The sequence below is a fragment of the Rhodnius prolixus genome, unplaced genomic scaffold, assembly GCF_049639745.1.
Source record: "Rhodnius prolixus isolate KJV_2025 unplaced genomic scaffold, Rpr scaffold_5, whole genome shotgun sequence".
Classification (NCBI taxonomy): domain Eukaryota; kingdom Metazoa; phylum Arthropoda; class Insecta; order Hemiptera; family Reduviidae; genus Rhodnius; species Rhodnius prolixus.
In genome coordinates, this window is record NW_027411624.1 from 31,825,141 (window position 1) to 31,852,424 (window position 27,284).

Sequence of the window (27,284 nt, forward strand, 5' to 3'; positions counted from 1 at the left end):
TTTTCTTTTTTTTTGTAGTACTTTAAATGAATTTCCTTAATGACTTTTCTAATGTAATTTTTTTTTGCAATTTAATCTTTTAATATTTATATGTAAACTTATATTACTTACGCATTTAGTATGTACATATTCAATACATGTTGTTCATTAGTATATTTATAAGATAAATGACTAAGTTTTTAGTCTTAATTCTTGTTTTTTACTTTTAAGTTTATAGTTATAAAGCATTTTTATTTACTTAAGTACAATACGTAGGTACCCAAAAATTGTCACATACAAAAATAGCGTTATTATTCAAAGGAAGCGTCTGAAAGAAAATATTAACTTAATAAATCAGATAAAAAAAGAACTCAAATTTGTTATTTATATCACAATTCGTATTTCTTTTTTTTTATTCATCTTTTTTAAAATTATTATTTTGTACAATATTTACAAATTTTGTGTTTGAATTGTTCTTTTAATTAATAAATTAATTTCTTTTACAATGATTTTTGTTTTGTATTGAAAGTTTAACCCTTTTTTTTTGATATTCTTTAGTTAATTTTGTTCATTTTATGTTTTTTAGATGAGCTTTTTCTTTTAAAATATGTCATTCATTTCAGCTTTAATTTAAATTTAAAGATTTATGTTAACACTGTTTTTTAGAGCAAAGCTGGCTGTTAAAAAATGTATTTGCTTTTAGTTTTTATTTAGCTTAATGACAAAACAGTTTTTAATGCTCATAGCTATGCGTTCTTCTCTTAACTAGTGAGTGGGTTATCACCTGGCAAACAGCGTAAAGTCAATGACAAGCTGATCGGTTCCAAATATCTGTAGACAACTGTAGAAGGTGATGATGTAGACTATGATGGCAGGGACAAGATTCATGGCAGCGCCGCTGTTTGCTTCACCTCTGGAGCCTGCCTCTTCTGGCGGACCTAAGGAGGGCAGTGTGAAGTCCTCAGTATCTGCAAAGTGATGGTAATATCAAAAAGTCTAAACTAGAGGGGAAGGGGGATGGATAGTGGAACAGGTAGGAATCACCACGATCTACCGATATATACGTACGTGTATGTACTTTCAAAAACTAATGGTGAAACATTAAATGAAACAAAATCTTCGGCTTTATCAATCCTAGAATGTTTATGTTGCTTAATTTCTTATTTACTGTCATCTTAAGATAATTAACTTGGGCGGTGGGGGGCAAACTCCCCTACTTATGAGGCACAGCGTCGAGACTTTTAAAGTGCAAATCTGTACAAAATTTCGATTCAAATGACACTTTATTCATGAAAATCGGTTCACGTGTCGATAATTTGCAACGATTGCTATACTTCCCCTTAACAAGTGTAAGAGCAGATCGTCGCTTTCATGCAAACTAAGGGAGCCCTAACCCTATCATCCTACCAAATTTTATCAAAATCGGGCCAAGATTTACAGAGTAATTAGTAATAATTTTGGAGGGGGCCTTACATAAAGGGGGCTAACTCCTCTCCCATTCAATGTACAGCGTCGAGACCCCCAAAAGGCACATCTACATAAAATTCCGAATCGAATGACACATCATTCATGAAAATCGGTTCACGCGTTTAGGCGCTACGCAGTTTACAAAAAAGGTAACAACAACAAGAACAAGACCAATTTTTGAAAAAGCCGTCTTTGCTCAGTTTCAGCAACTTTTTTCTCGAAACCTATTAGATCTGAGTTGTTGTAAAAAAAATTGCAGTTATAAAGGAGGGTTTGCCCTTTATTTTAAAGAATATTTGGGAATTTTATCTTTTATAGAAAAAGAGAAAAAAATTGTCAAAGTTGGGTGTTTTTCAACGTTACGCTTTTTCGTGCAGTTTTTGACGATCAACCCTTATACAACTGTCCTACCTGGACAGTTTTAATTACATTAAGTTTGCACGTACAAACACATTAACTCTCTGGAATATCCACCACTACGTGGAAGTCAAATTCTCTATTCAAATCTGATGAACCCATCTAAAGTCAGCCAGAATCAATAAACCCCACTAAAGTGTCAAGCATTTATCAAATTCTATAAAGTAAACCTCAGAACTAGGATGCTATGTGTTTACTGTACTTCATACGTATTATGTAGTAATAGAGGCAATATAGTTTCAGTGTTACATCCTGGATACATCATAAATGCTTTCTAGAAGAAGAATCAAGACAAACCAAGAAAGAAAAAATAGGTAGTATGATCTACAGTGCGGAAGCAGAAATAACAGCTTATTAAATTCATGCTTAAAAGGAAAGATCGGAGGAAAGAGAGGATGCGGAAGAAGGTAGACTGTTTTTGATGGACATCCATTGATCTGATTAGACTAGATTATTGTGGATAAGAAAATATTCAAAGAAAAATGTCGAATACCATTGCGGATAAAGTCCTAAATATTATAAACCTTTAGGGATTAAACAATTATGGTGAAAAAAATTCGTGTATACAACATTGGACTTTGTGTTTCTTCAACCTGAACTGGTAATCTAAATTTCATCCCTAATTTGGATCAGAAGTAGAACTATGTTCATATAGTAACATCCAAGCTGGAGGGAATGTTTATCATTTAATGGCTAAATGCTAGAAGTCAAATCTTGAAATACCAACATCTATTCATGGGCCGAACTCATTGATCTGTTAAAAGATTACCATGTCTTAACAGTGCATTGCCAATGTGGAGTCATATTGATTCCATAATTTATAAAAACACCACAAATCGGCTTTAACATTCCAAGCAGAAGGAATTAACTTCAACTTGGGAGTGCAATAATTTCAGTATTTTCTAGAACCCTGATTGGCTGCCTTCTGATCAGGGTCATTTTCATTTTTTTTAATTACATTCACTATTCTTTCAATTACTGTGCGCTGTTGACACTGATCGGAAATTACCCAATTCGCTGCTAGTTTTTGCTGCATTCCGGACATAAAATCAATTCTAGAAAGAGGCTTTTTTGTGCCTTGACAATTTCTGCGAAAATTATGTAAATTTATCAAATAAGCATTTAGGCAATAATCTGGAGTCAAGATAATAACAGAAAATCTACTTATATTATCAATCAGGAGTCGAAATGACTCCGATATATTTACGTGTAACGCCAATCTGGAGTCAAAATGACTCTTACGATTCAAGTAAACTAATCTGCAAAAAAGGAAACTAAGAATTCCATGGTCTTCAGCTCGTGACTATCAAATGGTGAGAGAGTGGGGGATAGCATATCTAAGAGCATTTTGGGATAGCTATGAGATGTGGGGAAACAGAGACCATTCCTATTTTTTTTTTTTTTTGGAGGCAATGCAGTGTTAAACAGTGTATAACTGCGAGTAACATTAATGGTTTTAAAGAACTTTAAAGATTTAATTCATAATTTTCAGAAATTGGAAGCTTTTGGTAGAATTAAATCGACATTCAACTTCTTTTTTTAAACTCTACACAGATGAACTTCAAAGATTTGAGGCTAAACTTATCATTACTAACTTTTTATAATTGAATTCTCCTATTTAAAGAATGGGACCTAATAAATTTAATCTTCATTAACATTATTATTTGGGAATTACAAAGTTTTGTATATAAAAGAAAACAAAAAAAATCAAGTCATCCTTTTTTTAAAACATTCATTCTAGAATAATAAATAATGTTGTTTATTTTATAGGAACGTTGGGGACAAAATACCATTAATTCTCATTTGGTTTACTACAACTCCTCCTCTCTGAGCGAGGGCGACACGAGGGAAACAAGTTGTAACAGAGGTCAGGCAGTGAGAAGTGTGGAGGTTGGCTAGCTAGAGGCCTTGGTTGGGCGCCCGGCGAACAGTGGAACTGATACTCGAAGGATTAACTTGTCTCGTTGTTAAACACGACGGCTAGCAATAGCTCTTGTAGCTCTCAACTCGCCTCTACCATGCTCTCCATCTCTCCATGGAAAATATCTTCATCTATTTAGGAAAGGCGCTTTTGGAAACTGTCACAGAAGCTTCTCCTTATTTTTTTGCTGCAATATCAGGACAAAGTTGGAAGCATCATTTAAGCACATTATCTTCTTCTGGTTTTTAGCCTTATTTTGTAACTTGTTTCATTGATGCGAGGTCTGCAGAAAACGCTGAAATAGGCACGAGTAAGATTTCTTGATAGAAGGAGAGGCAGCATTTGAATTCAAGGTTAGTGGAAGATAAGACCAGGTGACAAAGAGAAGACGAAACAGATACAGTAATTTACAGGTTGAGGATTACACCTTCAAACTATCATTTGAGTTTAAAGTACCTAACATCAGTATTCAAAATAAAACTGAAGTCAGCCATTACATTGAATTCGAAATTACGGCAGTAAACAAAGGGCCCAGAGAATGAGGCATATGAGGGTAATCCAATTTGAAGACGGTCACGATACGATGGTTGCAGAATCCTGAAAATGATTTGAAGTAGATTGATATTAGCTAGTGGTAAACTTCCACTGAAGTTGGAGCATAAGGAAAAATAGAGCCGCAAGACATCTAGCCAAGTAATACAGTTGCTAATCACTTTAGCAACGTTACCAACATAAATATAAAACATAAAATGTATGGTGGTACTGGGTTCGATTCCCGGTCTTAGGCCTTGGATTTTATTTAATGGTTAATAAAAGAAATTTACAGTAAAGTATGTTTGCTAGTCGCCTCCGTCCACGACACCTAATTGGTAGTTGGACGTTAAGCCCCACCTGAAAAAATAGGCTATAATAATATGTACTTTTTTATAAAACATAAAGGAGCCAAACAGAGACCCTGGAGGAAGTTCTACAGTAACCTCTCCCGCCGACAGGAAGCAATTACCACCTGCTGCTGGCTTTTTCCAAAGAAAGATTCACCCTTTTAATTTGGAGAAACCAATATAAACAGAAACTAACCAGAAACAAGTTAAGTGGAACACAATCAAATGCCTTACTTTTTTAATCAAAATTTTATAAAACTGTTCTTAATTTTTTTTGAGACTGCTTTATTCAATCCAAAGACTTCCGAATACAGGAACAACCAAACGTCACGACCTATCAAAGACACACTAACAGTTATCTTTTAAGATAAACAAACACCAATTTCAAAAAAAAAATTAAGTTGTTGATCAGTACAATCCCTGAAAATAACCTAGACTTTAAGTTGAACACTTGACGTAAATTAAAAGGATTAAAATAAACTAAACAAAAAACTAATTGTAAATCCATGTAAATGAATTGTAAATCCATGATTAACCGCCTTACGAATATTTTCCGCTGGATACACTGAGAATTAAAACTCTTTCGGTTAAATCGGATCAAGTAATCATTGCGCCCTAAGAAAGAGAGGGTGATAGAAAAAGAAGCACAAAGTATAGAAAGAACGATTGGTTCTTCAGGATAAAGAAAAACCACTAACTTCACCTTCTCGGAAGTTTCCGAGAAAAATCCTGCAATCACGCGGACAAATCAGGAAAAAGATGTTAATACTTAAAGCCATGGATTTACGGATAGTTTTACTATATATTAGAAAGGAGCTGAGTTGTGGGGCTCTGCAAAACCATCCAACATCCAAAGAATCCAATCCTTTCATCAATCTAAAGTCTTTCGGCGTATATCGTCAACGCTCCTTATTATGTATCCAATTTAACCCTCCATACAGTCCTCAACATCCCCTTTTGTCCTAATACATTCTCGGCTTCCTTAATTTCCATAATAGCCTAACCATACATCCTAATCCCACAGCAAAAGCCTTATCTACAACACAGCCCATCCCGACAGTCCTCCAGGTTGGCCCCGTGTCCTTTTATCACAATCCTAACCTTCCTTACAACCTCCAGAGAGTTCCAGCATTGGCTGGCCCCTCTCAACATGCCTTCCCCTCGATTATGGCGTTGGATCCATCAGGAAACAATCTGTGATGACTCGAGATAAGCCACTTTACATGTTGTAGTTTATACAGATTATAAATAAATAAATAAATATATATATTCCATAATAGCATAACCATAACTTATATTAGAACACAACTTTAAAATTAGTCTCTTAAGATTCTGTGGGTCCTCTCCTCTTTGCGTAGATTGCAATGAGGAGGAGGATTTCAAACATGTAATAATGATATGTCCACGTTATGTGGTAGAAAGGGAACGAATGTTTGACGATATATACAGGTATTTAGATGCACCATTTCGCTACGAAGACATTATATTCTCCACCAACATTTATGTGCTTAAATCGATAGCAGAGCTAGCAATGAAATATGAATGTATTTAAAAGCTATAGCCGAATTAGAATGAATGGAAGAAAATGCTTAGAGAAGGATTACGGTGATTTTAATTTTGGTTAAGCTATAAGGATGGCAGGAGCACAGAGTGCTGCTCCATCCATTAGCAGTAGTTTATGTAAATAGCGGTATATAGTAGAATGATGAATGTGTGAAGCGAATGTATTTGTAGGTAAGAATGGAGAGTGAGTGATATTCTAGTGATAAGCACCTAGATTCTGTGGCAATGTTGCTGTTGAACTTAAAACAGAACTATCATGAAGTATCCATTAATACTAAAGCAATAACTAACCTAACGATGCCTACATTACGGAAGTAACTTTCATTACAATACGTAAGTGTTTCGGATAATAAAGGCGGTGACACCATCTGATAGATCTTTTCCAATTTATGAAATGAACTAAACATAATTACCGCAACTAAAAAAATATTTACCAGTATCTCTCCATTCTTCAACATCATAATCTTCCAAAATCTGATTTTCTGGTTGTCTTTGTTTCCATTGTCTGTAACGTGAACGTCCTAGAACAGAATTTGGAAAGAAACTTTTAATTTTATTTTTAAGTTTCAAATTTCTCATCAGAAACATATTTTTTTTTTTTTAGGAGAGCATTTTTTAAGGTAAGATTTCTCTGCTAAACTTCTTAATTAAGAACATTTCAATTAACATTAAAAGTTCAATGAACTTTTAGGAGTAATAGAAAGTTTTAAGTTTTTATAGGGTCATAAATTTTTATAAAGTTTTTAAACTTAGTATTCTAGCTGAATCATTCCCTCTTTCGAGGAGGGCATTTCTTCATTAAAAATGATCTGTGTTAAAAAAAAGAAAAAAAATGTGTTGAAATATAATTCAAGATAAAAGTTATGAAAGAAATAAATGATCTTTGGAACATCATTCATTGTGTAACTCCCTCGGGAGTAATCTTTCATTGGATCAATGATGACTCAGTAAAAAACGCTTAGATACTATTTATAAATAGTTTTTTAGTGTCTAAAAAGCAAGTTCTTCCACCCTAAAACAGAAGACGACTCTATAAAGCAGAAGCGACGACTAAGGAACAGGATTTTAAGAGGTGCTCGCGACATTCATAAATGAGTAAATGCCACAAGAAATAAATAGAAAAGAATAGTCGGACTGAAGTATCTGGAGAAATAGTTTAGTTTTGGGTTAACAGAGGCAAATTGGTGACAATAGTTTTAATAACTTATGTTTTTAAACAATAAACAAGCTAAAAAGCTTTTTGGCAAAAAGAAATGATAAAGAGTATTAACATGTTGCAACATGCTTATCAAATCAAGGTACAGACGAAGGAAAATATGTAAGCAAGTCAGAACGGTAGCAGCTCCAAATATGCAAAATTTCATAGAGATTCTTTCATTACAAACCAAGATATTACGATTATAATTTAGAGTGTAACGTGAAACCCTTACAATTTCAATGCCGTTTAACTCCTTCGCTATTTCAATCCTTATGTTGAAACTTTTCTCAATTGTGCAGTTAGATATTGTCTCTAAATGTGGAAAATTTCATAGAGATTCTTTCATTACAAACCGAGATATTACGATTATAATTTAGAGTGTAACGTGAAACCCTTACAATTTCAATGCCGTTTAACTCCTTCGCTATTTCAATCCTTATGTTGAAACTTTTCTCAATTGTGCAGTTAGATATTGTCTCTAAATGTGGAAAATTTCATAGAGATTCTTTCATTACAAACCGAGATATTACGATTATAATTTAGAGTGTAACGTGAAACCCTTACAATTTCAATGCCGTTTAACTCCTTCGCTATTTCAATCCTTATGTTGAAACTTTTCTCAATTGTGCAGTTAGATATTGTCTCTAAATGTGCTAAATTTCATAGAGATTCTTTCATTACAAACCGAGATATTACGATTATAATTTAGAGTGTAATGTGAAACCCTTACAATTTCAATGCCGTTTAACTCCTTCGCTATTTCAATCCTTATGTTGAAACTTTTCTCAATTGTGCAGTTAGATATTGTCTCTAAATGTGCTAAATTTCATAGAGATTCTTTCATTACAAACCGAGATATTACGATTATAATTTAGAGTGTAATGTGAAACCCTTACAATTTCAATGCCGTTTAACTCCTTCGCTATTTCAATCCTTATGTTGAAACTTTTCTCAATTGTGCAGTTAGATATTGTCTCTAAATGTGCTAAATTTCATAGAGATTCTTTCATTACAAACCGAGATATTACGATTATAATTTAGAGTGTAATGTGAAACCCTTACAATTTCAATGCCGTTTAACTCCTTCGCTATTTCAATCCTTATGTTGAAACTTTTCTCAATTGTGCAGCTAGATATTGTCTCTAAATGTGCTAAATTTCATAGAGATTCTTTCATTACAAACCGAGATATTACGATTATAATTTAGGGTGTAACGAGAAACCCTTAAATTTCAATGCCAATGTAAAAAATTGTAATTGCATATGTGTGCAAAATTTGTGGGCCAAACTGTAGGAGCTTCCCTTTCTCTCAGTTTGTGCGTGCGGAGGAGCGGGTTATAGTGACGTCAGAAGAGTCAGTAGAATTGTTTTCCAAGTAAGTGATAAAGTGAAATAAAAAAAGAGAGTACACCTGAGGACTGTAGAGAAGTCCAACTGGCAGAATATGGATGAGCAAACATAAGTCACCGTCAGGATACATTCTGAAGTAGTGTTGAGTGTGGAAGCGACAGAAAGCGCGGATAGATGCTGACACCTGCCATGTCTACTATCAGGCTAACAGCAACAGCCTTCATACCCCATACGCTTCTCTTTTAGTATAGACACATATCAAACTAGCCTAATGTACTCCTGATCATGCCACTTATCAGAACAATTTTCCTCACTCTACCAAAAGAAAAATTTCTCCATCGATTCTTCTGAATATTTAGATTATCATTTTGTGTTTTATTATTCTTATTTGACCTTAATTTTTGTAGAAAAATAATAAAATACTTTCATTAAGTTAACATAAAACAAAATTTACTTCATGTACGTAACAATAAGCTGCTAAAAGATAACTGAAAAGATATTTAGAATACCATCAATTGAATCGATTTACACCACTTAAGTAATCTAAGCGTGGAACTAACATCAAATGGTATTCCAACAGATGTTTACAAGAGAAAAACAAGTGTTACATTTGTTTTCAAAGGACTTTGATGTTTTAAAAGAAAGATTCTATTCTCTCAAGGATTACTTAAAGGAACAAAAAAAGATAATTACCTTTCTTTTTGTGCGGCTGAACTGTGGTCGTACTTGGAGCGCTTGTGGTTGTCGTAGATGGTGCAGGAATTTCTGTAAATAAACGTGGAGAGGAAAATTATTTATTGACTAAAATTTTTTAAAGTTATCAAGATTTCTTTTAATTACTAACTATGAAGAACAATGCAGTCTTTAAATGTAACGATTTATTTATTTACGAGTATATACCTTCTTAACAAAAACTTACAGTTTAAAATGTTAAGTATAAGGATTGATAAACGCCAATTCACTGCCACGTAGAGGAGCTTTAACCACTTCTTCGTGCTAAATTTTATCAAAATCGGACTAAGCGTTTTAGAAATATTGGTAATAATAGTTTTAGAAAGGGCCTTACTTGAGTGGGGTAAACTACCCTCCTTATGAGGCGTAGCGTCGAGACCCGCAAAAGGCACATCTACATAAAATTCCGAATCGAATGACACCTCATTCATGAAAATCGGTTCGTGCGTTTAGGCGCTAAGTTGTTTACAAAAAAGGTAACTACAAGAACAAGAACATTTTTTAAAAATGACGTTTTTGCTCATTTTCAGCAACTTTTTTCTCGAAACCTATTAGATCTGGGATTTGACAAAAAAATTTCAGTTATAAAGGAGGACTTTCCCCTATATTTTAAAGGAAATTTGAGAAGAATCATTTATAGAAAAAGAGAAAAAAATTGTCAAAGTTGGGTGTTTTTCAACTTTACGCTTTTTCGTGCAATTTTTGATGATCAACCCTTATACAACTGTCCTACCGGACAGTTTTAATATATTTATTTTTTGTTCATATCACCAAAGTGTATGTTATGGCTAAATTTAGCCGGTATTGGTGTTACTTCTTTAAAAGCCACAAAATACACACAAATTGAAGTTGCAAAAACAGTAATTTGGCATTGATATAAACGTAAATTTTGTGAAGAATTAGGCAAAAAAAAAACAAAAATATCTGCAACTTTGGCCATATAAAAATAAGAAGAAACAAAAAATTTAAAGTAGAAGCCTTTTATGAAGATTATCGTGTTAGTTCTACTAAAAAAGGATCCTTAGATAGCGATGAAGTTGACTAAGAAGATTTGGATATGTCAGGCACTGGCGCGAAAGTAAGTTAAATCTTTAATTAAATTTCTCGAAATCTATTAGATCTGCGTTGCTGCAAAAAAATTACAGTTATAAAGGAGGATTTGTTCTATATTATAAAGAAAATTTGGGAATTTTATCTTTTATAGCAAAATAGAAAAAAATTGTCAAAGTTGGGTGTTTTTCAATGTTCCGCAGTTTTTGACGATCAACCCTTATTCAACTGACAGTTTTAATCGGTCTAATCGATGAATTTTTTAAATAAAAATATATAATTAATCTGTTGATTTAATGGTGAGCAACTAGAAATTAGAAATGAGATTTAGAAGAAAGAAAAGTGATTGCTCAAACTTTAAAGCAAATATTTTAGTTTTAAGAGTTTATTTAAAGAAACACTTACCGTCTAATTTAATAAGACCATCAGTTTCGCCTAAAGAATTTTTGGCCACACATTGATACGATCCAAAATCCGATCTGGACACTGAGCGTATCTTCAACATCATATATTTATTATATCCATTGTCCATGGATACGGCTTCATACTTCTCACCTGAAACAGAAAGGTCTAGACAGCTGTAGTGTGCCACTAATTACTAGAAATATTAGAAGGGATCAGTGTTCATTTTATCTAGATTCTAAAAACTATACAGCCAGAGATTTGTTTAGAACACTAATTGTTTAGAAAAGAATTCATAAATTTTATTGTGAATTTAGAAATGTAATATCAAACATAAGTTGGACTGTTTAAGTAACAACTTAAACAAATCATATCCTAGTTTTGTAACTATAAAGGCTAAGTTTGTAGATACCAATAATAACAAATTCCGTTTGATCAAAGCGGAATATTTTGATTAAAGCTGTTATAAACAGATGTGTAAATTTGTGGAAACCTCCATTTTGATTGAATTTCAGTTTCCGTAAATATTTGAACAACAGTTTCCATGCTGTTTAATTAATCAACGAATTTCCGCATTTAAGTTATACTACGTTCACTTATTTTTGGCAAAAGCCTTCTCTACTCTTCATCTTTATGCACAGTATTATTGGCGCTACAAGCAACTAGGAAATTTTCACTCACGTCATTCAATTTCTTGTAAATCTTTTTTACGTTTACTCATTCTACGTTTATTTCCGCTTATTGCGGCAAAGAAAGCTTCAGGATCGTCGAAGCACTTGGTACAATCACAGCTTTTTATATTTTTATAATAAATTTCCCAACTAATAAAGTTTTTTATTTTATATTTATCCTTTTATTGAAATTTACACCTGTACCTACAGGGTACAATAAGTAAATGAGGTAAGTGTATAAATAAATAACGTAGCAGACGTGAATGACGGTCATCACGTGAAGGCCGCCGTTAGTCACCCAGTTGGTCACGGGACCAACGGCGCCTCAGCCGTCTTCGAGGATTGAAGGATAGCGTAGTTGAAGACAAGTTTGCAGCTAAAGGGTTGGGATGAAATGAGAGTTTTTGATGAAAATTTTTATATCGAATTTTGGCAAGTTCGGAGATGAGTGGAATTTGGAGATCTGTATGTATTGTGTGTGGTTGCTAACATAGAATGGAGCGTCTACTATGCGGCGGAGTATTTTGGATTGTGGAGTGTTTGTAGTCTATTGATGTTGGATTTTTTAGCTGTTCCGTAAAGTTCGAGTCCGTAAGTCCATATTGGTGTGAGAAGAGCTGTATCGTTGACCTGTAGTGAGAGTTTTGAGCGTTTATCGAGTAGTCTGGCTAGAAGTTTGTATCGTTTGTTTAGTTCGGTACGTTTAAGTCTCGTATGGGGGGGGGGGGTTCCAGGTAAGTCTCTTGTCTAGGTACATTCCAAGGTACCGCACATGGTAGGCTGGTGGGATAGGTGTATGATGTAAGAAGACAGGTGGAGGAGTTTGACGTTTGAGAGTGTGAAGACTATGTATTTAGACTTAGTTGGGTTAATTTTTATACGCCAGTTTTCTAACCAAGGTTCTATTGAGTGAAGGTGGGACTGTAGTGAGCGTATTGCGAGGATAGGGTCAGAGTGTGTGGAGAGAATGGCAGTGTCTTCAGCGAAGCTGTAAATAGAGGTATAAAGATTAACACCATTAAATGGCAAAAATGTTTTGGCCATTAAATAATAAATAATTTATTCCAGAAGCCATTTTGATTGACTCTGTGCTCCAAAGGTAAATCGTTGCAATAATTCAACTCAAATTCAGTAGTAGGCGCTGAATGATAACGGTAAATTTATTTGAATTTATATTATAAACAGGAATTTTAATAAAATTGTACATTATTTTGTGTTACATTTATCCATTTTATATTTTATGGAGTTAATCGAGTTATGCAACGAACGGCTCATATATCAATATCTTTCATGTGAATAATTTTTTAACAATCATTTTGTTTATGACAATTTGAGAACGAAAAGTAATGATATTGTCCCTAGAATGTCGTTTCAATATAATGCCCAGTTTTTATAATCTAGATTAGTTAGCATTAATGAAATGTTTCACACGAGATATTTTAATTACGGTTCGTTTCTGATCCACGTACCGTATCCCACTTCTGGGTACATTTAGCCGTTCTAGTCATACGTTAGACTTAACCTGGGGAAAAGTTCCAGTTGACTGTTTTATCAAATCAAGCGAAATTTCTTTTTTGTATTGACGTATCTCTATTAGGTACTAGTCAATTATTTAAAATCTCAAAAACTTAGACTAATTACTGAACTCAATTTCACTCTCCCACCAAAATAGCAGCTCCAAAATTTTATTCCCTTATTATCCCCCTAAGAGTATTCTCTAAAATTATTATGCATACGACGCAAACCACAAGATTTCTAAGTACAGATATCAGCTCTTCCAACCGATTGCATAATATTCAATTATAATATTCAATTACATAGTTGTGATTGCTTGCTTATAGAGTTAGGTTTTGGGAATTAGGTTGAGTAATGTTGGTAAACATACGATGGACGCTGTCATGGAGTAACATATACTAGTTAGTTTGCTTGGCTAATTCAGTATGTGGACAAGGATATTATTGGAGTGAACCTTGTTAAAGCAGTTCTCCCTTAATACTAAAGTACAACTAAGGGAATAGTTTACAAATTAGTTTATGAAAATCTACTTTAGACTTATCTACTTAGAACAAGTTTTATTAAATAAAGCTTCTAATTAGTTTATATTATTTTAAAGTCATATTTAGATTTTTCAAATTTTCTTTCTGTAATAAGTAATGGAATCAAATTTATCACTTAGAGCTTTGTCCTGAAATATACGTACAAAAAAGTGGGTTTTATAAATGTATCAGTTCATTGGTGCCTGAAAAAGGGAAACTGAAATGGTGGCAGCTGGATTCGAACTCATGATCTCCCCAAGGGATTGCAGGACGCTAATCATTGAGATAATCGCTTCCTGTTTGTATTTGTGGATATATATGTCCCTTCCGGCGGAAGGTGTGGCCAGCATAGCTTAATAACTGCAGGAAATTCAAATCTGGTATCTGGTTCAAGTGCTACTATTATATAAGCTTTCGGAAACAAATAAATCAGCCAATCAGAAATGCCTGCTACTGAACTTATTTTACAGTTTTTTTTAAAGCGCCTTCAACGATTAATTTTCAAACTTGTCATACTAATACTTGATTATTAAGTAGCTATATAACATTTATTCAAAAAAAAATTTCGATTAAGAAGGACATTTATAAGAGAAATGAAAGAGGATTTCTTTTATTAACCCCCTTAACTGGTATCCTCAAAATCTCAACTTTAACTGTTATCGTCGAGTCAGCTTTGACCCAAATGCACATTACTTTTAAAAGGTCATTGATATAATTAAAGTCGATTTAGTTTTTGTAAGGAAATTTATTTAGCAAACGAAAATGATGAATATTTTGTTAAATTTGTTTCGTAAGATTAAGAAAAACAAAAACAATTAAGAAATACAAAAGTTGCATTTTTTTTACATTTTTTAAGTTACAAAAAAAGAAAAAGAAAAAATAATATTTACTGAAAAACGTTATTTTCTTGAAGTTAGATGTTCATTCCAAGAAAAGAAAAGTCCTAAAGAAAAAAAAAATGGTTTTTCCCATAATTCTGCAAGTACTGAATTATCATGATGCGAGTATAACCTACTTGTTTTGATTTGGTACAAAAAAACCACCGTTTTGTTGCCAGTGAAAACAAACAATGAAGTTCCGACGGTAGTTTTTCTTTATTTGGAATTATATAAGAAGGGTTTTCTTTTTTATTTTTTTCGTAATGTCCCCGAGTAAGACAAATTTAGCTTTTCCAGTTCATGGACCATCTTAACTGAACAGAACCAGTTATCAGCGATAATATTAAATATTATTTAATGTTTACTATACAATATTTAATATTATAGGATAATATTAAAAAATAGAACAGAAAACAAAATCCAAAACATAGAAATAAAAAATATTAAGAAAAAAAGTTATAACGTAAATGGTATTGTCGAGTCAAATTTGGCCCAAAACCCGAAATTTTATTTACTCGCACTGCTCAAGAACGACTGATTTGTCTGGTCGATAGTTGGTGACGATGAAAGAGGAGAATTCAGAGAAGGGGAGATGTTTATAGTTAATTCCTAACCAAATGCCACACAAAAGAAAAACGCGCGGGTCAAATTTGACCCGAAGATACCAGTTAAGGGTTAAGAATTAGGAGGCGAGTGTTGGTCTAGTGGTCAAGAGCGTGGCTTTGTGATTGGAAGGTCACAAGTTCGAATCCCGCGTTTGGCTACTTTTTATTTGATAGAAAAAAATTGTTTGTAGTACTGTATGAGCTTCCGCCTCCGTCCACGGCACCTAATTGGTAGTTTGGACGTTAAGCCCCGCCTCAAAAAATAGGCGATTACTTTAAGTATTAAATATTACTAAAGATTAAAGATATTATAAAGTGACCAAAATTCCAAATTTTGAGACATTTAAACAAATAGGGAGTGCATTTCACTGAACAGTTTTGGACTTCTTCGGCAATTTTGTCACCTTCAAGGTGATCACATTAAATACTGAAGTCAAATAAATTTAAATACAATTCGTAAGTTTCAAAAAAATGTAATTACATAAGCAGGAAATAAAAGAAAGTCGTGCATGTAGTTTTAGAAAGAAGTTAAATGCAAGTGAACTGCATATTAGTTCATTGTAAAGAAATATTTTCCACATTATCCTACATAAATTCGTAAACCAAATCTACCAACATGTACATCTGCTGCTACCTGACAATTACACTGGCTGAAATACATTAATTAATCTGAGTCCTTAATTAAGAGAAGCTTTCATATTGAAGATGGTAACAGAGATCCCTGGGGCTAAATGGTTGTTATTCTATATATAGTTCTCTCTCTGGAAGTATGCCTAAATTCAGAATGCCCTAACTTCCTAAGGGGTATACTAGTAACAACTTAACACGATGGTAATTAGCATTTTTCCTAGCGGAGAAAAAAATCATGAAAAACATATATTTGACTTCATCTTACTATATTTTCATAATTGAGGAAATTTTCTTTTTACTTCAATTATTCATTAAATAATTATTACCTCTCAAATATACTATACTAATCAGAAAAACAATGCTAAAACCAAAACTATACCTAAAATTAGGCCTCCAGAAAGCCTCTCTTTAAAACGAAACTAAAAACTATGAACTCTTGCACAGTTTTATCTTACCGTAGTTTACGTAATTAAGTTTTTCTTTCGGAAACTTGCAATTTATACTAAAAAAGCTGTTGGCTATAAAATTATACATGTTCACTTTAAGGGCATTAAAAAGAGAAAATTAATAAAATATCGCCACAAATTTACAAGTTATTTCCTAAAACAGTCCTTCCTTCAGTACTCGAAATTTAAAGAAACTGTAAGAATTTATTTAAAATATTTTGAGAAATGTTTTAAGAAGCTGAAAAATCGATTTACTAACGTGCAAATCCCTCGGTCACGATCTCACCACCGCCAATGTCCTCCGGCAAATGCCAAAACGTGCTATCGTTTTCCTTACCTACCTAATTCAGTACTTAGAACCATATTTTTTTTCCCCCAACTCAATGGAAATTCTCCAGAATAATAATTATTCCTAAACCCAAAAAGTCAGTAAACAGTGTCTCATCCTATCGTCCTATAAGCCTTCTTCCAATCTTAGGAAAACTCCTTGAGAAATTGCTCCTAAAACGAATTTATCCACTCCTAGAATCACAGGAAATAATTCCGTCCCAATCAATTTGATTTCGGCGCTCATCACTGTACAGTCCAGCAATGTCCTAAAATTGCTTGCTAGGAGCAGCCTATCTACTACATATCTTCTCATGCTCCAATCTTATCTTTCTGGACGCTATTTTAGTGTCGACAGTGGAAATACCTACTCTCCTTGTTTCCTAGTTCGTGCAGGTGTTCCCCAGGGAAGTGCCATTGGGCCTGTACTCTACACCATATTTAATGCTGATGTTCCTACCAATCCCCATACCTTCCTTATTACTTATGCCGATGATACGGCAATCCTCTCTCCTCATAAAGGACCCGGAACCTTGCCTATCGCTCCCTTCAATCCCGTATAGAATATATTGAGCCTTGGCTAAAGAAATGGAGAATTAAAATTAATGGAAGCAAATGTAATTACATCACATTCTCCCTAAGGCGAACTATCTATCCTTCCACCCATTAACCTAAACCTCACTCCTCTTCCTGCAACAGATTGGGTTCAGTACCTGGGACTCTTCTTGGACAAACGCCTAACCTGGAATCCACATACTAGATTTAAACGGAAAGAACTAAACAGACGATTCAAATTTCTCTCTAGACTTCACGACAAACGATCGAAACTTTCACTAAACAACAAACGACTTATCTATACCATGATACTTAAACCTGTCTGGACATGCGGAATGATACTTTGGGGCTCAGCCAAAGCTTCCAATATCTACAGAAATCCAATCCTTCCAGTCAAAAACACTCCGTCGAATAGCAAATGCTCCTTACTTTGTATCAAACTCTACCTTGCCCGGTGATCTCTTTGTTTCTTTTTTTTCTGAAGCTGCAAGATCCCGCTAAGTTAAATTCCACATTTCAATTACCTCACATCCTAACCCTCTAGTATCCCAACTTACTGCATTGCATGGAAATCCTCCCAGGCGGTTGAAGCGCAGGTGGTCGCTGGATCTTTTTAATGAAGTAAGTGCCAGAGCACAGTGGTGAACTGCACCTCTTAGGGAGTTTCACCAATGGATGAATTCTCCCCTCATGTTACTCATGTATTTATACTATGTATCATTTTGTATCAGCTTCACTTATTGCAGAAATATACCGCAGTTGTAAAAATATATAATCAAAAAAATAGAAAGCAATAACAACCAGGCATATCCATATTCAACATTTTGATTACATCTTCAAACCTTACTAATCTTTAATAAGTGACAAGTCCTTCCCTATTTCTAAAATGAAATCCCAATAATCCTTGCTCAGAATTGTCCTTAATCGAATTTTCCCAAAAATGTTGCAAACAAAAGTTTCAGAACTAGTTTTGTAAAATATGCAAATTAAGTTCAGAGAAATTGTAGGAATCCTTAATCTAAAAAAAAATATCGATTCAGTCGTTTAATTTTGATTGGCTGATTTTACCCAAAAGTTTTAATTTTGTTGGTTAAGATGGCTGCACCAAAACTAGACCCGTAACTTTGAACCACCTTCGATTTTGAGTTATTGTGCACCCCCACAACTATAGACCAATTTTAAAAATCACTTTTTTGGATGGGGGGGATTCACGGAACTTAAAAACGAATTACACGTCGTAACACTGGCAAGATTGCAATAGTTATTTTATCTAGTATGGTAATGAATTATAGAAATTGCCTATTTTTTCAGATGGGGCCTAACATCCATGGTTCTAGTACGAGGGAAAGTAACTCATAGCTTTATTCAACGTCAAAAAAAAAAAAAATTGTCTTAAAAATAGAATCTCGGGCGTCACAAAAAAACCGCAGATCTAACTGTATGACGAACGTCTGCAACAAGGGAGTTCAGGAGTCATCCTCTAATCAAATTGAGGTTAATTAATGCAGACCATCCTGACCTAGGTTATTTGTCTAATAATAGCAGATAGTGGTAAATCAGTTATGTTCTCCCCGAAACTGATGGATCATCCAGCTTCTCCTACCTTCACTATCGACCCTGAGCACACAGTTATTTCTCTATATTTATTTTACTCCAAGAAATCGGGTACAGTTCCAAATTCACAAGTCACAAATTATGTTTGTAATAATCAATAATACACCAGATGCAATTGGTAAATTTAATAAATATTAATCACAATGTAAAATAATATCAGAACGGAAGTCTGAAGTAGTTACAAATATATAATTCAACTCCAACATCCACACACATTATTTCCGCCTCTATAATTTTGTAATTTCTACCCTGAATTGTTCTTGCTTTCAGTTCGATCATTGTTTATTTATTCATGTATGTTCGCATAATTTTAATTGAATTATTAGAGTTACTTTTACATAAAATAATCATTTTGTTTTTGCAATCTTCTTTTATCCATTATAACTATAAAAATATTTCAGTATACTATAAAATCCATCTCTCTTAACCTATAATAAATGTTCCATGGTTAAAACCCATAAAAGTATACCAAGTATCTTCGTTATTCTGCTAAAAGGAGGAAGATTCCACAAACAATTATTATCAGAAGAACTCTTAGGCATAACGAGAGCGACATTAAAGCAATATCTTTAGCGGAAGTATGTCAAACCATAGAAGACAACTACGAGGGAATTAAAGACAGTAAGAGGTTGCTAAAACCCTTATCCGCCCGGTAGTTATATATGTTTCCCAGACTTGGACCTTAAGTAAGACGGATGAGTAGGATCTGCTCATTTTCGAGAGGAATATCCTTCGGAGAATTTTTGGCCCAGTAAAAGAAAGAGAAGTCTGGAGAATACGAATGGGCTGTACGACTTGTACGCCGAAGAGGATATTGTTAAAGTTATTAAGATAGGAAGGCTGAGCTGGACAGGCCACCTAGCTAGAATGGAGGAATCTGAGATCCCAAAGAAGGTGTTAGAAGAGACTGTTCACCGAACAAGAAGGGCTGGAAGGCCGAGGCTGAGGTGGGTAGATGGAGTGGCAGCTGACGCAAGATTTTTGGGAATTTCCAACTGGAAAGCAGCCGCACAGGATAGAGCAGGATGGCGGATGCTCATTAGGGAGGCCGCGAGTTGTAGCGCCGTAAGTAAGTAAGTAAGAGGTTGCTATCCACAGTCTGTGGACTGTATAAACCAAAGGGATGTTCCAGGATTTACATTAGATAGAAAGTGGATTAGTCTGATAACTGGTTTCTGAATAAATGATAAATTCGTCTGATTAATGCCTTTTTATGGTGCACGGTTGTTTAGAAAGCACCTTCACAAGGATGGATAGTTTAACCAAGAGCTCCTGAGCAGTCTATGTCAAGAAAACGAGCAAATATCTTGATCGCTAGGTTGCAGTAAGAGCCCAAAGAAAAATCATATCGCAAAAACCAACTAATGGGTAAGAAAATAGATCTTACAAAGAGGTTGGGGCTTTAACCTACAATGGGATGAACAAATAGCCATTTTGACTCCGGTAATTTGAGGCACAGGATGCGTTTCTTGTTCTAATCTACTATACTCTGTAATAAGTTAAGTTAAAATAGAAGATAGCAAAACTGAAAATCACTTCTGTAAATGCACTAACGGTTGTTTGATGTTAACCAGGCTTGATTGTTCGGACCCACAATAACATCATAAAGAAATTTAGACTTCTAACGTCTGTGATTTTCTTCTTTTGAAATGCACTGACCTTAGACACATAAATGTACCACAGGTCAAGTCGGCGAGACCTACAAAGCTAATATGCATTGTGGTACTGGGTTCGATTCCCAGTCTTGGCCTTGGATTTTACTTAATGGTTAAATGAGAAATAGTAAAGTACGTTTGCTAGTAGCCTCCGTCCACGACACCTAATAAATGGTAGTTGGACGTTAAGCCCCGCCTGAAAAAAATAGGCGATTACTTTACTTTACTTCACTTACTACCACAGGTCAAGTAGTACCATCTTTTTATTGTTCAAGAAAAACAAAAGAATGCATTTCTTTTAGAGAACTCAATATCGGAAAGCTGCTCAACACTTCTTAATACCCAAGGTACAAGAAGAAGAATTTAGAAAAGCTGCGAGTAGTGGTAAAATACATTGTTTCTGAACACGTTAACTTTAAAATAAAATAAAAGGCTCTTTCATAACGAATTGATGGATTTCTTAGTGTGCACTCTCGATCAGAACGTACCAACTGTTACCTTGGTGATCGTACATTTGTGTTTCAAGGAGAGCAAACTGCTGTTGAAGTGTCAATTACAGTACTCCCGATTGAAAGGGATTTACTGATACTAAATATCCTTTAAGACTCTGAAATCTCTAGAAAGGTCCATTTGTCAAGTTATTATTTGCTCTATCCTAAGATATGATTAGTTTTTTTCTAGCCATGTGTACATTCCGGTATTTCTAACTAAGGAGTAACTAATTAATTTATTGGGAGAAGCTTCATTGGTTAAGGACTCCTCAACCTGATACTGTATCCAATCAACGTTGTACAACGGAGCTGGATCAGGGAGGTCCCGTACAGATTGTCGTCAAGCCAGCGTTGGTCCTTGCCCTAACTAGGGCACGGTAATGCTTGCTTTTAGCAGGAAATGTATGTTCTTAGAGTTTTTTTACACAATTCTTGGTATGTATCAGCTATACATATAATAATCCTTACGCAGTCACCAATTTGCCCGGCCTGTGGTTAGTAGAATGAAAGTGCGCGCCACATTGTAGGGTGTTATTACACTTGTAGAATAACCGAATAAATTGTTTTAGGGGTCACGAACGATTCACTTCCTGAACTTATAGGCTCTGTTAAATAAAATTATTTACTATTCTCAAGTGATTAAAAGTAACGGTAGCCATTACTTTCGGACACATTAACTTGTACGGATTACTTTTGTATTTAATTTTGATTGAACCACTGTCACTTTTCCTGTACTACAAGACTACAAACGTAAGAAATTTTCAAAATATTTTGTGTAACCTACCAAAGTTTTAGCGGAAATGTGTCATGAAACATTATTTTCAAAGAAAAAAAAAGTCACCACTTAAGATACCAAAAAAAAACGTTCAGGTTTCAACCACTTCATTTTTAAACAAACTCTATTTTATGTATAATAAAGATTGTTAATTAAATAATCTACTTGGTCTTGAAATAGATATGTACCTGAGACAATCATATCTCCTTTTTCCGTAGTCCAATAATTGATTGAAGTAGGATAGGCTTCTGTGTGACACTCCAGGGCCACATCCTGTCCAACATATGCACCTTCCAATTGGTTAGGAATGGATAACATTGGCGGAACTGGAAAGTAAGAATGGCGAGCAATTAGAAGTAAGCAATCGAGTTAATTGTAATATGTAATATATTATTTATCTCCTGCAGAGTTGTCCTCTACTTGCGTTCAATTTAAACTCTACCAACACTGTGATTTTTATTAATTAGTGTACAAAAAATAATATGTGATCTGTACACGGCTGACGTTTTTACGAAATTTAGTTGATATTAGCCAAATTAAAATTGTAACTGCATCGTCTAGTGCAGGGATCGGCAACCCGCGGCTCGCGAGCCGCATGCGGCTCTTTTATCCAAATTGTGTGGCTCTTCAGCCTGTCCAAAATATATTGTATATTTTAATTTTATTGAAACAAATGAAAAGTTCATTTATTAAAGTAAAGATATTTTTAAAAAAATGATTTTAAATGTGATTTGGTTTGAAATTGAATAGAATTATATTAAAACAAAGTACGTAATTAAATAAGACTGCCGCCTTTTCATTCAAACACAGGTTTAGTTATTATTTATTTTTTTATTTACTTTGCAATATGTGAAAATAAATATATAAAACATTTGAATGTTATTGAATATCAAAAAGTAATGATTAGTGTATGCAAATGACCTACAGAGGCTTTTACACCATCATCCCTGCGGCTCTTGGTTAAGATTTTTTTTAAATTATTTAAGGAAAAATGGCTCTCTACTTGAAATAGGTTGCCTATTACCCCTGGCCTAGTGCAGTGGTCACCAAACAAGGTAAGACGAAGATGGCCATTATTTTGGGCATTCCAATGAATGTAAAAAATTCACTTGAAAGGATGATATAGTTCCGCTAGTTATGGTAGTTATCGATGGAATTACTTGTAGCCATTTTTTTGTCGGCATAAACTACGAGTAGCCACAGTTCTTTGGTTCTTCCTGTGGTATAGATAACATGAAGACATGACCACGGTTCATCAGTAACAGTCCAGGAGGATAGAAGAACTTGAAGATCCTTGTTTACGAATAAATTTATTCCTGAATTGATGGGCTGTAATACTCAATTCTAATTTCAGCTTCATTTTACGCACAAACACAGCATTCATTTTTAAAAAACAATTTTTTTTGTGTCCCAAAAAGTGAATTTTGAGAGAAACGTCTCTCCGTCCCAAATAGTCGCGAATGTTCCTCTTTTGAAAACCAAGAGAAACAAAAAACAAAAAAATCTTTAAATACAGAAATTTCAATTAAGTTTATTGTAATTAATTATTATTAGAGAAAATGATGATACAAAAGCTAATAAATAAATACATTAATTAATAAATAATTGAATACATTATGGTTGATAGATAAAAGGGGTTAATATTGAAGTCTAGTAATTCAGTTAATTTACTTGGGATATCAACTCCAGATACTGTCAAGTTTTCTCATCAACCGTTCCACTTTGAAACAGTTATTTCTCTCTCACACAAACCCCATCTTACTTTCACTCTCTAACACATACACACCGAAGTTATGAATAGGTTTAATGTAACTGTAGAGAAAAAAATCTTGAACGAACATATACGAGTACGTACGATTACTTAACTTAATATACTCAATAACTTGCAGTTCTCATAGTTCTAACTAGTCAATTATTATTAAGGCTTCAAATTAGCGAGGAATCGGTCCAAATAAAAAAACAAAAACTCATCTTTTTGCCAACGTTTCGACAAATATATTGTCTAAGAGTTTGTTTTCTGAAACTCAACCAACCCTCATAGACACGCGCCCTGAAGAAGGCAATATATTTGTCGAAATGATGGCAAAAAGACGGGTTGTTGTGTTTGTTTCTGGACCGATTCCTCGCTAATTTGAAGCCTTAATTTAATATTTTTGCGGTCACTAAAAGCTAACATAAATTAATACTTGTCATTTATATTTAAACACCACATTTACATTCTAACTAACGTCATAATTTGTTAAAACGGATCTTTAATACTCTTAAATTACTTTAAAATAACCTCAGGACTGTTTTAAAATGAACTTCATATGAAAACTTTATTCAATTTAAAGTTAGAAAAAACAGTGGTTCTAGCGGTACTTATATTATATGGTTCATCACATTATGGTACTTGCTGAAAAGTTCCTTCAGTAAAGTAATCGCTTAATTTATCTCAGGACGGCTTTACATCCAACTACCAAATTAGGCGTCGCAGATGGAGACGATTAGCAAACAAACGTTACTGTAAAATTCCTTTTATTAACCATTAAATAAAGGCCTAAATCAGGAATCTAATTCTTCGGCAACCATGGCGCTTACCTTTCAGTGGAATGGTATTTTTGTTTTCAAATTTTTTTCCCGCATAATTTAGCAAGATATCACTGAGTCTAATCTGGTTCGAAGGAAGTACCAGCGGGGTTATTGGCGATTTAGCCAACATTCTAGAATTGTTAAGAATCTTGGGAGAGGCAAGTTTCTGGATGAAGTGAATAGAACTTAGAACATGATGTAATAAGGAGCGTCGTTTGCCTTAGGAATAATTTGGATATCGAGAAAAGTTTGCCGAAACCTTACAGCTGTAGTCCACAAGTTCACAGACTTTTTAGTTTTCTGAACAGTACATGAATCTTTTGATCATTTGGATGTTCAATTAGGTGGTATCGTAGAAGATTCGTGCATTTAGTTATTCATTGTCTTAAGTCTTGTGTTTGGGTTTTCCTTGCGAATTAGTAGAGGAATTGGTGGTAACGTGGAACCCTGCTGGTATTATAGAACCCTTAATATTTTGGCAGCAAATGATCTTGTATTAACAGTATCTGGCTCAAACTGAAGCTAGATAGTGGTAGTGTGCAAAGCAGGTGGTTGGTTCAGTTGCTACTGTATGTTCATTTTGAAATTTTCAATTTTGTTTCTATCGATTCTTGAAAACTTTAAGAAGGCAAGTTCAAACTGTTATTTTTGTTTTGCTATCAAAATAGTGGTACTTATCCGCACTATATATTGGTTCAAAGGGATGTATTGCAGCGATTTTCATTTGTGAATCAGTTCTTATGTCTCCCAATTTTTGTTTGGTGACATATCAAATCCAAGATAGCGATGCTTGTAATATGGAACCCTGTTCTACACTCGCCGTAGAAAAATTTCATGGAGTCCCATATTGCAAGCATTTCAAGCAAGTCACTTATTTTTCTGAGGAAAAAAGAAGAAGAATCTAAAATGGGGTTTAAAAAAAAGCTGCAAAAATATTCATTGTACCTAAACCCACTCTACGGCGACTTGCAATGAAAATACTAAGGTGTTCCATATTACCCGCACACCTCAAGTCAGAGGCACCACTTTCACTTTTTCCATAAAATTGAAGGTTGCTCATCTGGTGGTTGGAGAAGAGTGAATTTGAAAACAATAGTGCAAGACTAATGTATAAAGCTAATAATTACCAGAGAAAGCAATACAATATTTCGGGAATGTCTAGCATTGGTCAGTCAAAAACAAAGAAGGGTTCCATATTGCCACCACTTCCTATGGTCTATGGATAGCCCAAGCTAGCGCACCAGGTCCTGGGCCTAGAAGAGGATAGTTATTGAAACCGTCTTGGAAGACAGTAGAGCCTAATTGGAGAGTAAACAAGTCATATTGGAATTTCTTGGATACATTTTAATGCTCTATTTGTTGCCAATTGTAACTGCAAAGTGTTCAAGTGCAATTAAAACGACTACCATAACTAGTACAGTGAGCTAGGAGTATTTTGTATTCAGTCAATGCGCCAGTTACGAAATTATTCACTACAATAAATGAACTAATTAAGTCATTTTGCGAGAATTTGTCTAAAAGCGCTGCCGTAACCAGATTAAAACAAATTGTCTCCCCCTTGGACACCACTTTTCCCATCTTCTTTAAACACTTTAACATCAAAATCTTCTTTCCATCCTACCATCATTATGTCCCTCTTGTAAACTCTACTTTTTGCTCTTTTTTTTCACCCTTTCAAGTGAATTATATTTGACTCTCTGAAGTATTTTTAAGTGGAGGGGCGCAACAGAAGAGACTATAACGAAATATTCTGCCCTTCCAAAGGGTTTTTACGTTTAATGATCCCTCTAACTGGAGTACCTATCTCCTTCCCTCAAACTTTAATGCGAATTTTGTTTACGAGATAAATAATAATAATAATAATAAAAACTTGTATATATTTTTAATATACTTTACTTTATTGACAGGGAAGGGATTAGCTATGAGGTTAGCATACTGGACTCCCACGCGGAGGTCCCGGGTTCGAATCCAGCTGCTGACCCTTAGAATTTTTCTTCCTAGGAGCTTCTTACAGCTCACTGTCCGGTGATGGACAGTGTTGTTTGTAACGAGAGAACACTGTCCGGAGGCCTGCAGTGTACTGAAAAAAGCTTCGGGCGCCAATAACCATAGATGTTGACGCGCCTTAAATCATGAAAAAAAAAAAAAAAAAACTTTATTGACCCTAATCTTTTATAATTCTAATCCTTATTCCACAAAATGAAGGCTATACATTAACACTTTGACCACGAAGCCATTTTAGGAGTATCTTCAACACCCCACGATATTAGGCCATTTAAATTACTTCTTAATTTTTCCCAGTACTGTCTAATCAAAGTTTATTAAGGCAGGGGTCCCCCAAACTTTTTACACAGGGGGCCAGTTCACTGTCCCTCAGTGACCGTTAGAAGGTCAGAATATAAAACAAACTATTTTAAAGTAAAAAAAACAAAACAAAACGGGAACAAATAGAATATTTAAAATAAAGAACAAATAAATTTAAATCACCAAACTGCCCAGTATTTCTGTGGGAACTATGGGCCTGCTTTTGGCTAATGAGATGGTCCAATGTCCGGTTTAGTTCTAGTGCTTTGCCTTTCTTCCTACTTCTGCTGTTATTTAACATTTAACAATAGTTTAACATTTTAACAATAGTTTAACATTTTAACAATAGTTTAACATTGTAACAATAGTTTATTTCTATTCTATATGTATATTCTATACATTATTATATGTTGAGTTATTATATGTTATTTTAAATTATATTTCTTTGTAACTGGGTGATTGCCCGTTTTGTAAATAAATAAATAAATAACACTGTTTTCGGAGCCGTGACGCGTGCATCCCGCGTCATCGGAAGTAGTATTGTACATGTGCGGCACCGCCACATATAGTGGCTTCTCTCACTGACCACCAATGAAAGAGATGCCCCGTCCGGAAGTGCGGAGGGGGCCGGATAAATGTTCTCAGGGGGCCGCATGTGGCCCGCGGGCCGTAGTTTGGGGACCCCCTGTCTGTACTAAGAGATATTATACAGAAAAATATTATCAACACGAATAACAGAATTACTCACATTCAAAATAATGTACGAT

General features: G+C 34.3%; 1 protein-coding gene across 9 annotated transcripts in view; it reads right to left on the bottom strand.

Annotated features, from left to right (window-relative positions):
- Positions 1-541: 541 nt before the first annotated feature.
- Positions 542-27,284, bottom strand: part of LOC141458909 (lachesin-like) — a 551,804-nt gene continuing 525,061 nt past the window's right edge. For 6 of the 9 annotated variants that reach the window (XM_074137481.1, XM_074137488.1, XM_074137483.1 and 3 more), the window contains 5 exons: positions 21,831-21,968; positions 10,963-11,127; positions 9,469-9,540; positions 6,663-6,749; positions 542-947 (listed from right to left, as the gene is read on the bottom strand). In XM_074137481.1, coding sequence (XP_073993582.1) covers positions 760-947; positions 6,663-6,749; positions 9,469-9,540; positions 10,963-11,127; positions 21,831-21,968 — 650 coding nt within the window. In that variant the 3' untranslated portion in view covers positions 542-759. The remainder of the gene's footprint in view (positions 948-6,662; positions 6,750-9,468; positions 9,541-10,962; positions 11,128-21,830; positions 21,969-27,284) is intronic. The other 3 variants (XM_074137486.1, XM_074137484.1, XM_074137485.1) reach the window with 3 other exon arrangements.